General features: G+C 49.8%; 1 protein-coding gene across 1 annotated transcript in view; it reads left to right on the plus strand.

Annotated features, from left to right (window-relative positions):
• Positions 1 to 14,143: 14,143 nt before the first annotated feature.
• Positions 14,144 to 15,031, plus strand: part of LOC142817597 (uncharacterized) — a 107,918-nt gene continuing 107,030 nt past the window's right edge. The window contains 1 exon segment of the mRNA XM_075894654.1: positions 14,144 to 14,566. Coding sequence (XP_075750769.1) covers positions 14,144 to 14,566 — 423 coding nt within the window.

Raw genomic sequence — 15,031 nt, forward strand, 5'->3', positions numbered from 1 at the left:
ATTTGGTTCATTGGTTGAGTAGGTGCTTGAACAGGGCTGATCGCCAAGGAACATAAGCTGTCCTGAACAGCGTACGTGCCATTGTTTTTCAAAAACGCAATATAAAATATTTACGCTATATATGTGCGATACCCCAAAGAGGTGAGGAAAAGTTTATTTTTTTGTTCGCATATTAGTCAATTTTTTGATCGCTCACAACCAACGACGCTTACACCAACACCGACAAGGACAAGGGAATTTTTGAGAAATCAGCTCGTTATTGCTGACGCGTTAGAAAGCCAGATAAGCATATGTAGGCGTGTCCAATCGAAATCGAACAAGGCTATTTGCAACAACATTCATTGAGTGCTTTCTCTGTGAAGGCGAGGGGGGAGCTCCTTAGGGTCAAGCCATGTCCCCTGTCGGCTCAGCGTGACTCGTATAGGTGTATATATGTGTGTGTGTGTGTGTATTGTCACAATGCAGAAACAGCAGCAGTTGAATACCGGACAACTCGCTTTATTTTTATCACAACACTGGCAAACTGATCAGATCAGAACCTCGTCTTTCTCTCTCGCTGCGCGTGCTCTTTCTCGTTCTCTTGGTGCTGCACATTTAATGCGGCATTTGTCTCCCTCCGGAGGGCAGCGTCCCGATGCTCTTCTACAAAAGACGGTGCCCTAGATGTATGGTGCAAATGAGTTCGAAAATCAGGGCTCCATTCGCACAACGTGCGCGATTTATGGTTTTTGCTGGCGAGTTGTCGAGGGGCTCTCTGGAACAGCCACGTAATTACAGTCTTTCAGGTGTTCTAAAACTGTGTAGGGGTCAAAATACCTCTTTAGCAATTTTTCAGACAGTCCCCGGCGGTTGATAAGACTCCATATCCAGAATTTTTCACCCGTCCGATGGACGACATGTCGTTGTCGCAGAATATAACGTTGGGCGTCGTAATGTTGATGCTGTTTGATTTGGATGCGCGCAAGCTGCCTCGCTTTTTCTGCTCGTTCGGTAAAAGATGCAACGTCTTAATTGATGTTATTGCAATCGTGCAGTACCATGGCGTTTGTATCGTCGTCACTTCATGGCCATAAAGGAGACTGAACGGCGTTCTTCGTGTAGTTTCTTGCTGAGCTGTATCATAGGCGAACGTGATGTGCGGTAGAATGTCGTCCCAGCTCTTGTGATCCACGTCAACGTACATACTCAACATGTCGGCAATAGTCTTGTTAAGGTGTTCTGTTAAGCCGATGGATTGTGGATGATAGGAAGTGGTTTTCCGATGGGCGGTTCCACTGAGCTCAAGTACTGTCTTCAGGAACGCGGCCGTGAAAGCGGTACCTCGATCCGTAATTACGATTGTCAGAGCACTGTGCCTCAGGACGATATTTTTTATGAAGGATTGTGTGGCTTTAACAGCGGTGCCACTTGACAAATCCTTTACTTCCGCGTAGCGCGTAAGATAATCAGTAGCGATTATTACCCTCTTGTTGCCAGCATGGGAAGTCGGATATGGTCCGAGGATATTCCTTCCGATTTGGGCGAAAGGTACCGTGGGCACTCGAATTGGTTGTAATAGTCCAGCTGGTATTAACGGCGATGATTTTCGTCGTTGGCAATCGAGGCATATGCGAACGTAGTGTTTCACAATAGCTGGAAGTCTTGACCAGTTTTATTTCTGTTGGATTCTGGTTAATGTGCGTGTTTATCCGAGATGACTGAACGTTGGCTCATCGTGGCAAGCACAAAGTATCTCCTTACGGGTGAACGTCGGAACGACAAGTAGGTGGGTGCTTCTTCTGGGAGAAAAGTTGTTCTTATAGGGAACACCACTACGTAAGCAGAATGAAGGCAGGCTCCTTGCAAATATTCTGAGAACGATTGTCTCCGGCCATTCAAAAATTCAATAAGGTGAAGAAACTCGCTGTCTTCCTTCTGCTCGTACGAAATCGTAGTGGTATCGACGACTTCAACAAACGACATGTTATTATCTTCTGTGTCATCGTCGCGCTTTATCGGTGACTTTGATGAGCAATTGGCGTCAGTGTGCTGCCGTCTGAACATATACACGACCATCATATCAAACTCTAGAAGGCGTAAGCTCCACTGTGCGAGCCAACCAGACAGGTTTTTCAAGTTGGTCAGCCAGCAGAGGGAATGATGGTCGCTGACTACTTGAAAGAAACAACCATAGAGGTATGGACAAAACTTCATAACCACCCATACGACAGCAAGACACTCTTTTTTCGTTGTGAAGTAGTTAGACTTGGCTCGGGAAAGCATACTACTAGCATATGCGATCACACGCTTGGCTGAGTCTTGCCACTGGACGAGTACAGCGCCTAAACCCTTGTTTTTGGCATCTGTGTGGACCATGGTAGGAGCATCCTCATCAAAATAAGCAAGAACAGGTGGAGGTTTCAGGCATTGTCCGAGATCGTTAATTGCCGCTTGTTGATGATCGCCCCATGTGAACAAAACGTCTTGTTAACGACTTTAAAAGTTGTGTTAATGGCGAGGCTATGTGGAATAAATTGGCCATAAACGTTCGGTAGTATGCGCATAGGCTAAGGAAATGCCTGACTGCTTTCTTATCTCTTGGTACCGGAAATTTTCTGACGGCCGCAATCTTATTGGCATCAGGTCAAACACCTTCATGGCTCACCACATGGCCTAAAAATTGGAGCTCCTTGAAACCGAAATGACACTTCTCGAGTTTCAGTGTCAGGCCGGCGGACTTTATTGCCCTGAATACCAATAGCAGCCTCCTCAGGTGTTCCTCAAATGTTTTTGAAGAAACAATGACGTCGTCCAGATAGACAAGACATGTCTGCCACTTAAGGCCTGGCAGAACGGCATCCATTAGTCTCTGAAATGTTGCGGGCCTGAGCACAATCCGAAGGGCAAGACTTTAAATTCATAAAGTCTGTCAGTCGTTACAAAAGCCGTTTTTTTCTATCTCACTCGTCGAGCTCAATTTGCCAATACCCACTTTTAAGGTTTATTGACGAGAAGTAGCGTGCATACCTCAGCCTGTCGAGTGAATCATCGATGCGTGGTAATGGGTACACGTCTTTCTTTGTCACATGGTTTAGCTTGCGGTAGTCGACACGAATTTGCAAGCTTCCGTCTTTTTTTTTAACCAGCACCACCGGTGATGCCCAAGAGTTTCTTGACGGCTGGATGACGTCATCATCGAGCATTTTCTTCACTAGTTCTTGATTTGCTTCACGGTCTTTCGGTGCTACGCGGTATGGGTTCTGTCATATTGGCCTTGCCGTCTCCCCCGTTAATATCCGGTGCTTCGTCAGGGGCGTTTGACTAACCCTCGAGGTCGATGAAAAACAGTCTTTGAACTGGCGAAGAAGACCTACTAGACGCTGTCTCTGCGCTGGTTATAAATTCGTGCTTACGTCGATAGGTGGTGGAGCTGACATGACTTGCGGTTCGGCCTGTTGCGCTACACAGCACTCGCGGATTTTGGTGATTTCGTCGAAGTAGGTAACTGTATTGCCTTGTGTAATGTGTCGTCGCTCGTTATTAAAATTCGTCAACAGAACCTCCGCTTCACCGCACACAACATTGACGATACTTCTGGTAATTGCAACACCGCGCGAGAGTAGAAGCGTCAATACTTGTTCAGCGATTCCTTCACCAATATGCTGCGTGCTGCACGTGACCGAAACAAGGCGGCACGATAACGGAGGTACGGTGACATCGTCAATGACTCACAGGGATTTTCGGTGTAGCGCTGCGCTTTGATTCGCTGAAAAGGTCAGTACAACGTCTGGTATATTGATGATGGTACCACATTCACGCAAGAAATTCATCTCTAGGATTGCCTGTTTGCAGCACTCGAAATGAATAACGAAAGTTGCGACGAAGGATGCATCCCCTATCTTCATTCTTGCGGTGCACTTTCCGGTAGGTGTGAGTAGCTGCCCTCCAGCTCCTCTATCCTGCAGTCCTGTTCATTCCATTCTAACCTTGCTGAGCTTGTCTGCCAGACTCTCAATAATTATTTAGAAGTCAACGCCAGTGTCGACCAATGCCATGACGTTATGTCCGTCAATCGCAATTGCAACATAATTGAAACCCCATATTTTGTCTATTCATTGAAAATGTGTCTCTCTTCCTTCGGCAGTATTGCGGGATTGTCAGCACTTCGGCTATGCGCAACCTTCTACCCTCAAGTCGCTGCTTTTAGTTTCCCCGGCGTAGACTAGGAAATCTCCCTCTTGGCATGTCAGTGGTGCTCCGTCTAGAGGATGGAAAATAACGCTCAGGAGAGGGCGAGCGTGACCGAAACCCAGGAAAAACTTCCCGTGGGGTCATGACACTTGGGTCTACGTCAGGTGTTTCGTTGAAATGGCGCCGAGGTATAGTGGAAAGAAACACTTGGTACCTTGCGACGCGATCCGGGCAATACCGAGCGATGTGGTCTGCTTCCCCACAATGAAAGCACAGGGGCCTAGGGTCAGGGGTACGCCAGATATCAGTTTTGCGAAGTGGTGGCCACCTCGTCATCGAAGTTTCTCTGCAGTACAAGGCACTGTCGCCGTATGTTGCTTGTGGTACTGATGCGCGGTCGGCACGTTCACTGGCTGTCGGCGGACTATGTCTGCATAGTTTGCCCTGGGGGTGCTCGTGCTCGACACAGCAAGCGAGAGCGCTTGCCTGATCTCCTGGAGAACAACTTCTGTTACTGAGGCAATTGCGCAGTTATTCTGTTTAGCGAGAAGCTTCTTGACCTCTTCTTGCACGATTGGCGCAAAGAACCTTCGTCGGGTGTCATTGCTGGGGTCGTAGCTTCCGCGCTGATCGGTGCACTGTGGGTGGGGTGGTCATACCGCTGGTAGCGTAGATGCAGTGCGTGTTCTATGGATGTCACCTCCTTGGAGAATTCATCAACACTTGTAGGTGGGTTTCGTACGAGACCAGCGAACAGCTGCTCCTAATCGCCCCACATGAGGTGTCTAACCTTTTTTGGCTTCGGGCATATTGGGATCTGCTCGACGAAACAGCCGCGACATGCCCTCAACAAACATCATAACGGATTCATGTGGTTTTTGAATCCGTGACTCGAGGAGACGCTGTACAATTTCTCGTCTTTCAGTGCTCGCGAACGTATCAAGGATCTTCTGCCGGAACTCGTCCTATGACGACCACACTCAATTCTTAAACCATGTTCGGGCTCCGTCTTCAAGCGGAAAATACACGTAGCCCAACTTCTGTGTGGTGTTCCACCCGTTAACATTCACTGTGTACTCAAATTCCTCGAGCCAGTCATGGGCGTCCTCCTATGTGTGTCCGTGGAAGTCAACCGGAAGTCGTGTGTCCGAAACAGTCGCCTGTGTCGTGCTTGGGCTGGACATGTTGGGACTAGTGCTTTCAGACGCAGTCATACTTTCTGGCGCGGTCACGCTTTCCGGCAATGAACCGAACTTCGGGCTGAGGCCTAACAGGCGGCGGCTGCTGTGGTGAACGGGGCCGTCGATGCGTGGAAGTCTTTCTAGACTAGATGCGGGGCTGTTGTCAGGCGTCCTGGACAGGTACCCAGTACCTGCACCAGGATCACAATGCAAAAACAGGAGCATTTGAATACCGGACAACTCACTTTATTGTACTAGAACACTGGCAAACTGATCCGATCAGAACCTCATCTTTCTCTCTCGCTGCGCGTGCTCTTTGTCGTCCTCTTGGTGCTGCATATTTAACGCAGCAATATATATATATATATATATATATATATATATATATATATATATATATATATATATATATATATATATATGACGTATGAAGCGATGGTTAGGAGAAGTAGATGAGGAAGAAGAAGTGCAGAATGGAATAAACATTGAGTATGAGCCAGGCCACGTCTCCCACATCTAGCGTCACACGAGTCAGCGGGATGAAGACCTCCCAGCCACTTCATCAGTGTCTCATCATCGACGCAGTTCTACACAAGACGCCCTGACCATACATCGACTACGGAATCATCTTCTAGCCGCACACAGAGACCAGCACCATGACAGAATCATCGACCGACCTTTCCATCCCCAAGTACACCGGAGCAGCGGACGATGGACCTGTACAGGACTGGTTCGACCTGTTCGAGTTCCACGCTACCGCCGCATCTTGGTCGGAACGGGAAATGGTTACGAACTTCAGCGACTACGTCACCGGTGAGGCATTTAAATTTTACCTCACCCACATATTCGACAACGATGAGTCTTGGCAAAAGATAAAACAAGAAATGATCGTTTGGTTTCAAAAATACGATGACGACTACGACGAAGACTTGCTTGTAACCCACCATCCACAGACAACTGCAGTCAGTCGTCAATTTTACAGGCAGTCTTTAACCATTCGAACGCACAACAAGATTCGACCTCTGACAAAAGACGAAGTGGGACACGAGTTCAGTGGCAGACGAGAACGCTTATTTTGGGAAAAACACAGCCATCAAGCGCGCCTCCCTTCTGCACGAAATCGCTTCAGCATATGACCCCAGACGTTGCCCAACCACCTGATGCCGTTCACTCTTCGTCTGGCATACGTGGTCCACCACCTGGGTTTTCATCACGCGGTTCTTCAAGCGCTCCTCGCGTTCACCACTTGCCTTATAAGAACGCCTTGCTCATGGTAGACCAGCTGACGCATGAAGAAAATACCGAACATTGTCATAACTACTCGAAGAGTGAAAGTCTTGCTTTTACATCACTTCGCTCTTTCGTCGCTCACAACGCCTACCTCGCGTCTCACATGCCCACTACGGTCGGGATAGAGCTTCGGAACTCCGAATATACTCAGCCAAGTCCAGGGCCAACCGTCCACATTCATGCGTCAAAACAGCTCACCTCCAAAGAGTCGGACACAGAGAAACAGCCCCAAGTAAAATCTGACCAAACCAAGCCTCTCGCAGCGTCACCGTCGAGTTCACAGCCACCCGAGAGCCCAACCAACACAGGAGGCTCGGAAGGATCAACTCCGGAGCTCTGCCCTGTGCCAGGAACGCCAATCAAGAATGGCGTTGCAACAGCCTCAGGAGATTTTTCTGCCAATTCTGGCGCTCTATCTACATTGCCTGACTCAAATCGCGACACCCTAACCAGTATCAACTATTTGCTGGTCACGTCAACCTACAAAGAAAAGCGGGCTCATGGTTTCAAAGGAAGTCCACCTCGTCAGACAGTGCAACATCAGCAATGCCAACAAAAGCAACAAGAGGAACCCCAACAGCTAAAACGCCCACACCCACATCAGCAACGAACAACTAAAACTACATCGCAAGGATACTTGCAGCCTGAAAAGTGTCATGATCAACATGCACTAAAGAAAAGACTGATTCCGCATCTGAGCTATCTTCGCAGAAAGAAAAGCCAAGACATTTTTTTGCACCAGCGTTCAAGATTGCGCCTTCGGACTGAACATCTGCGTCATCACCACAGAATACTCCCAAAAAGCCACAAAACGACCGCTTGTGCTCTGAAGAAACACAAGCAGCGCCTAATCAGCCACGATCAACGGGCGCGAAAATTGCATGCACGACGTTTGTATGACCCACGACAAAAAATGCGACGCCTACGAAACATTCAATCCTGAAAAGCGTTCCAACCTCGTTCGTTCTTTGCAAGAATACCAGCTGTATTTCCATCTGTTTCCATGTTCAAAGCGTTTTTGTGTTATTCAGGACGCAACCACCAGCCTCGCCCACCAGAACTCCTGCGTTAACCGGACTGCTGCACTTTCCCTTGAAGTCTTTGAAAGTTTACGGAACTCCCCTGGAGCATAGAACCAATTGTGAATTTTGGACATTTGTAACTTTTTAACCTCTACTTGTTAACTTTTTGTTGTTCGTAATCCATGCCTTATTTCGGGGGGAGGGGGAATCGTGTGACGTATGAAGCGATGGTTAGGAGAAGTACATGAGGAAGAAGTGCAGAATAGAATAAACATGGAGTATGAGCCGCGCCACGTCTCCAATTCATCATGGCGTCATATATATATATATATATATATATATATATATATAAATATACATATAGTCCAGTATATCCTGCGTGAGCGGTCACACCGTGGTTTATTTCAACGTTTCGGCCTAGAGTCTGGCATTCATCAGGATTAAAGATACAGTTTGTTGGTGCTCAGCTTATACAATCTCAAATCGGAGGACAAGGAAAGAGAAAAAAAAGACAGAGAAGAAAAAAAGAAAAAAAAGAATAAAAGAAAAAAATAAAAAGGAAAGAAAAAGAAGGAAAAAGAGAAGAAGGGAAAAATAATATACAGTGGACGCCCCTCGGGTGCCCCCTTCCACTCTTCCCTCCACTTCCCCTCTCCACTCATCTCGGCAATATATATATATATATATATATATATATATATATTGTAAGCACAATACTGACAACGTTTGACCTTCATCTTTATCATCTGTATATAATCGTCATCACGAAGAACGTCGTCTTCGTTCGAAGGGTTGATCAGGCAATTCGGCCTAATAAATGCCGTCGAGACTCCAACGCTGCTACTGTCTTACAGTGTGGTGGAGGCTGCTTCAATCCCCAAGTCCTCTCCGACGTCACGTTCCCCTGGAGCTTCGTTCGAGTCACCGCTTGCTTCACCCATCCGCTGTCATGGCTCAAGAACCGCTGCCCGGAACATCCAGCATCCCTGTCCAACAAACCATTCCTTCGTGGATCGTCAACGCCCGGCAGCGTGACCCACCCATCTTAACCATGAGAGCAGCTTCTCGGATTGGCCTACTTTTGCTCAACAAGTCCGTAGGATTTTGTTAAAGCGAACAACCATTCCGAAGTGTCGAAACAAAAGCTCAATGGACGTGACCAACATCCCGAGGAGACGTACACTTCGTACATTGAAGACGTCCTTGCCCTTTGCGACCACGTGAACTCGGCGATGACAGAAGCTGGTCGTGTTTGCCACATCATCAAAGGGCTAGGCCATGTGGCGTTTAACGCTCTGGCTGTTAAAATCCCACCATCGTTGAGGACGTCATCACGATATGCCAGCATCTTGATCAAATCCAAGCCATTCGATTGCACCCAGACTACCCAGACTCCAGTGACAGCGGCCATCCTCGGATGCGGACTTGCGCACGCTGATTCGCACTCTGATTCGCGAGGAACTTCAAGTGCAAGGGTTTTCATGTGCACCCGCCTCTCGGCCTCACTCTCAATTGGCTGGTATGCGCGACGTCATCAAAAAGGAGCTCTCATCCATGACTGGCGCTCTCCCATCAAACACTACGGCGCCCCCAACATCACCCATGACGTATGCGCAAGTCGCTGCCATGCCATCTGCCTTGGTTCAGTAAGCGCATCACGTTCCTGAGCAGTCCAACGTAGCAGCATTTGCACCACACTCACCTGTCCCAGCGCCAGTACCAGCGCCTGTGACAGCTTTAGCACACTATGCCCCCCTGGCACTCGCCTCGCCGAATATGTTACTATTGTGGCAATCGGGGACATATTTCACGATTTTGCCACTAGCGTCAACAGGACGAATGCCGTGGCTGCGATGTTTACGAAAGGGATTCGGAGCCATCTCCGAACCAGTACCAGCGACGCCCTACGACACGTTCTTCTCTCCGACTTCTCCACTCGGCGCACCTCGCCCGTGTTATTGCGGACGCCGCCAGTCCCCTTCACCTCTGTGACGCTCAGCATCTTCTCTGAGACCGGCTGTACCTACTTCTGACTACCACTCGGAAAACTAGATGGTGCAGTTTTTGGAGAGAAAGCAGCATCGCTCGAACAAACACCAAAACCTCCAGAGGGCCCAGTCAACTTGGTATTAGTGTATGCGGAAGGTGCGCCAGTTCAGGCATCGGTGGGCACGGGGGCTGCTATTTCTGTTATTCATGCGGATTTGTGTACTCCTCTACGTGAGGTTACCACATCTTATACTGGCCCTTTCTTACGTAGCGCAAATAACTCGCAGATACGGTCATCAGCACAGTGCACCTTTAGAGTTTTCATTGATGGGATCCGGCATCATATTCAGTTTGCCGTGCTGGCTTCTTGTGTTTATATGCTTATATTAGGATGGGACTCTCTTTCTGATGCTGTTGCTTCCATCTCCTGTCGACAACGACTCATACATATGCGAGAGGCGGATGATATTTCTCCGAAATCGTCACGTGACCGGCTCGAACAGCCAATGACTTCCTTGTGCCACCTAACCACGAGCACGTTATCATGGTTATGTCTGACTCCATTGACCACGGTGACGTCCTAGTCAGTCCATCAGCCCGTTGTCTATCCAGAAGGATTCCACTTTCATCGAGTCTTGTCCGCTTCTCCAACGGCACCGCATTTCTCGCAGTACTGATTATCACCAATGAGCCGATTCTGCTGACCAAGAGCACTGTTGTAGTTTTCAGCGTGAACACACAACCTATCTCTGTAGTGGCTCCGGATACCAGTCTGGTGGAATCACTTTCAATACCAACAGATGCTCCGCCTACTACGGCTCTCGTCAATTCCATCAGCACGGATCTCACTCCCCCGCAAGCAGACGAACTACTGGCGTTGTTGTCATAGCATAACTTTTTTTTCGACGTACATTCCACTGCTCTAAGCCAGACTTCTGCGGTAGCTCATCGCATACACACCGACAGAACTTTATTGTCCGTCGTCAACCATACCATGTTTCTTCCAGCGAACACGAGATCATCGACAAGCAGGTTGCTGATATTCTCAAGCAAAACATCATCCGCCCCTCCTTAAGCCCTTGGTCGTCACCTGTCGTTCTCGTACAAAAAAAAGATGGTTCGGTGTGATTCTGCGTTGACTACCACGCATTAAACAAAGTAACCAGAAAAGACGTATATCCCTTGCCTCGCATTGATGATGCCTTAAATTCTTACAAGGAGCGGAATATTTTTCGGGCCTTGACCTGCCCTTCAGTTATTGGCAAATTTCAATGCACGAGGATGACAAGGAAAAACTGCCTTTGCCACACCCGACGGACTTTACGAATTTAACGTCATGCCTTTCGGCCTCTGCAATGGGCCAGCAACGTTTGAACGACTGATAGACACTGTATTGTGGGGCCTTGAGTGGTAAACATGCTTATGTTACATTGACGACATCGTCATATTTTCTTCAACATTCGAACAGCACTTGCAGGGCTTAGATGAAGTTTTGACGTGTCTCACAGCTGCTGGCCTTCAGTTCAACAAAAAGAAGTGCCACTTTGCTAGCAAAAGTATTAAAGTACTCGGACATCTCGTCAGCAAAGATGGAATCCGGCCTGATCCCGACAAGATTACCGCCGTTCTTCACTTCCCGGTGCCTCAACGCGTCAAAGAGCTCCTAAGCTTTCTTGGTCTTGCATCGTACTTCCGGCGCTTTATACGAGACTTCGCCATTGCTGCGCCACTTCACCAACTCCTTTCTTCGGGAGCGTCATATGTATGGTCGGACGAATGCCAAATGGCTTTTGACACCATGAAATGTGCCCTCACGTGTGAGCCAGTGCTTTGTCATTTCGATAACACCACACCCACTGTCCTCCATACTGATGCCAGCGGACACGGACTCGGCGCTGTACTTTTGCAACGAACAGAGCGTTATGATGAACGTGTGATCGCTTACGCTAGTCGCACCCTCACAGCAGCAGAGAAAAACTGCACTATCACCAAGCAGGAGTGTCTTGCCGTTGTCTGGGCAATCCAGAAGTTTCGACCATATCTTCATGGCCGCCACTTTACCGTCGTCACAAACCACCACGCTTTGTGCTGGTTGTCGACGTTGAAGAATTTGTCTGTACGTCTCGGTCGCTGATACTTCGTCTCCAAGAATACGAGTTTGACGTTATCTACGAATCCGGAAAGAAACACAACGATGCCGATGCCCTTAGCCGCTGTCCTTTACAATCCTCATCAGGCACTCCTGGCCTGTCGCTAACTGTGAGTGAACCCATCAAAGTGTCTCCGTCAGTTCATTCACTCGCCGCTGTCAATTTTCTTTCTACCTTCGGCAACGAGGCGCTTGCATTCCACTAACGCAGCGACACTTACTGTCGATCTATAATGCAGCGCCTTCAAGGCTCGTCTCGTCCTCCCAACGCCCGCGCCTATCGACAGCTGCGGAACTTCAAGACTGAAAACTCAATCATTTACTGCTTTGTCTTCCACCCCGAAGGACAGCGCTGGGTTCCTGTTGCTCCTCGTTCCCCAAAGGTGCAGATTTTGGAGGCGTTTCACGACAACTCCAAGGCTGGTCATCTTGGTTTTCAAAAAACCTATGAACGCATCCGCAGTCTTTTTGCCTGACTTGGCCTTTCCCACTGCGTAGCGCAATATGTTGCGTCATGCTCGCAATGCAAACGCCGCAAGCGACCCGCTTCCTCCCCGGCTGGTCTTCTACAACCTCTTCCGTGTCCTGACACTCTCTTAGATGTCATTGGCATTGACCTCTATGGACCGCTACCAATATCAGCTAGCGGCAAGCGTTGTATTGTCACAGCAGTTGACCACTTTACAAGGTACGCTGAAACTGCTGCACTTCCTTCGGAATCGGCAGAGGACATTGCCGCATTTTTTCTGGAGGCAATATTTCTGAGACATGGTGCGCCACGCTTTCTTTTGAGAGACCGCGGCAAGGCGTTTCTCTCGAAACTAATCGAACACGTTCTCCACGCATGTAATACAATTCAAAAGACGACTTCCGGGTACCATCCCCAGACTAACGACCTCACAGAGCGCGTCCAACGAGCTTTGACTGATCTGATATTAATGTACATCAAAGCCGACCACACCAACTGGGATATGATCCTGTCATTCATGACTTTTGCGTACAATGCCGCTACGCAGCGCACCACAGGCTATTCCGCATTCCTTCTCGTCTATGGCCATCAACCAACACCTCCGCTCCATATCTCCTTTTTTGACGTCCCTGTGAACTCGTCATCGTCATTGAGGGAGCACTTGATCTCTCGCCTGGCCGATTGTCGCCGACGCGCCCACCTCAATACACAGACAAGCCAACAAGAGCGGAGAGTCACTACGATGGCGTCCACCGCGTACTTCACTTCAATACTGGAGACGAAGTTTTGTTGTGGACCCCAACGCGGATTCCCGGCCAGTTTGATAAATTTAACTCACGTTTCATCGGCCCCTACGCTATAGTCGAGCAGACGTCTCCTGTTAACTATCGAGTAACCCCTGTTGCCATGCCTTCCGATGGCCGTTTTCGTAGTATGGAGGTTGTTCACGTGTCGCGCTTAAAACCATTCGTGCACCGTACACCACCGTCATGAACAGCGGCCTAAGTGCCCGCTTTCGCGCGAGGGGGAAATTAGTGTGTAGTGCCATCATCACCATCATCATTTCTCAATCACCGCGCGCGCCTCTCGCGCAGCTGATGCTAGCTCGAGCTGCGCGAGGATTAGAACGAGCTCACGCACCTGGCGCGTCGAACGTGGACAGCCACCGTGGCTCCACTTCAGGCGTGGAATAAAGTGGCGAGATCAGCACGGCCCCGTCTGCCGCCTTCGATGCCGTCTCACGTCTCTCTTCTCTCGCCGCTACAATGGTGACCCGGAGAACACGCCCTTCGCCGAGCGGCCCGCTGCCATGTTCCCGCAACTCTACCCGCCAGTGCCGCCGTTCCAATCTACCTACCCCAAGGTATGGTTCATGCAGCTCGACGCCGTTCTTGCGTTGAATGGCGTCACGGACCAGCCACTGATGCACGCCATTCTTCATGACGCCCTTCCGGTAGAGTTGCGTCATCTCTCTGCCACTTCAACCTCCAGCCAGCAGCCTTATGATGACCTCTGCTCTGCGGTGCTTGCCAGCTATGGCCTCACCTACCACCCGCTGCCGTTTACCCGTGACTCTCAGGTTTTTCCTGCGTCGCAGCGTGCTGGACCCTCTGGCCCGAAGCTCTCATCTGACCGCAAATTAACTTCCCCGACAACGTCTCCCTCCACCTTGGGTCCGGCCACTAGCGCAGTGAGTCTCGCACCCGGTCACATATCCGACGAGGTTCTTGAAGTCGTTCCTGCTGCCGACAACCTGTCCACCACGAAGTGCGTTTTTTCGCAGTCCTCGGCCGATGGTCCTTCTGGCATGCTTGCTACCTCCATGTTTTCCACGAAAGCGACGGCACGCGACACCGTGGCCCCACCAGACTCCATGACGACCACCTTGCCGCCCACATCGGAGTCTGGCGCAGGTGACCTTTCGCCACCGAGCTACGCGGCCATGTTCCAGTCAGCACAAACATGGCAGCCTCAATTCGACCCGCCACTGCCCCCGTTCCGGACCTCTCGCCTAGAGTCGTGGTTCGAGGGGTTTGCGGAACCCTTGTATCACAACGGCATCTGGATCCAAGAGCTCATGTACGAGGTATTGGAATACCATCTTTCACATGACCTCAAACATCACCTCACATACTTCTCCTGGAGCCTTCGCCCGTACGATCACTTGCGAGATGCCGTGCTCAAGTTTTACGGCCTTAAACATGCTCCTCCTCCCAAAAATGACACAACTGCACCTGGCTCATCACCTTCGAGGACGTCTCTCACCCCACAGCCAGTCCAGACCATTCCCCTGCCGGCAACTGGCCACACATATTCGACACCGGCCGCTGCTCCGTGCACCGTCGCATTCGCTGCAGAGACTTGGTCGGCTGAACTGTCTGTCCCGGGCAATTCGACGACCTCAGCTGGGCCAGCTGACCTTCCTGCAGACTCCCCGCCTGTCCCGGCACCTGTGGAGGCCCGCGACACCGCTCACACTATGGACCCAGAGCCCGCTGTGATACTTCATGCCATCAGTTTCCCCTGCACACCGGTGCCTCCTGCTCAAAACCTCGTGGACTGCCAGCACCTACTAACATCATCCTCGATGTGTCCTACAGAAGTTCAAGCCCCTGAGCATACACGGCTGAACATGCATGATGCTATGACCATGTCAGGAAATCCCGAGGGCCGCACGCCTGGCTCACCATAGGTGGAGCACACCGTGCATGCCCCAACAGATGCGCAGTTAAACCATCCGCCTACCACTACGTACGCGCGC

This window comes from Rhipicephalus microplus, chromosome 5 (assembly GCF_043290135.1).
Source record: "Rhipicephalus microplus isolate Deutch F79 chromosome 5, USDA_Rmic, whole genome shotgun sequence".
In the NCBI taxonomy this organism is placed as follows: domain Eukaryota; kingdom Metazoa; phylum Arthropoda; class Arachnida; order Ixodida; family Ixodidae; genus Rhipicephalus; species Rhipicephalus microplus.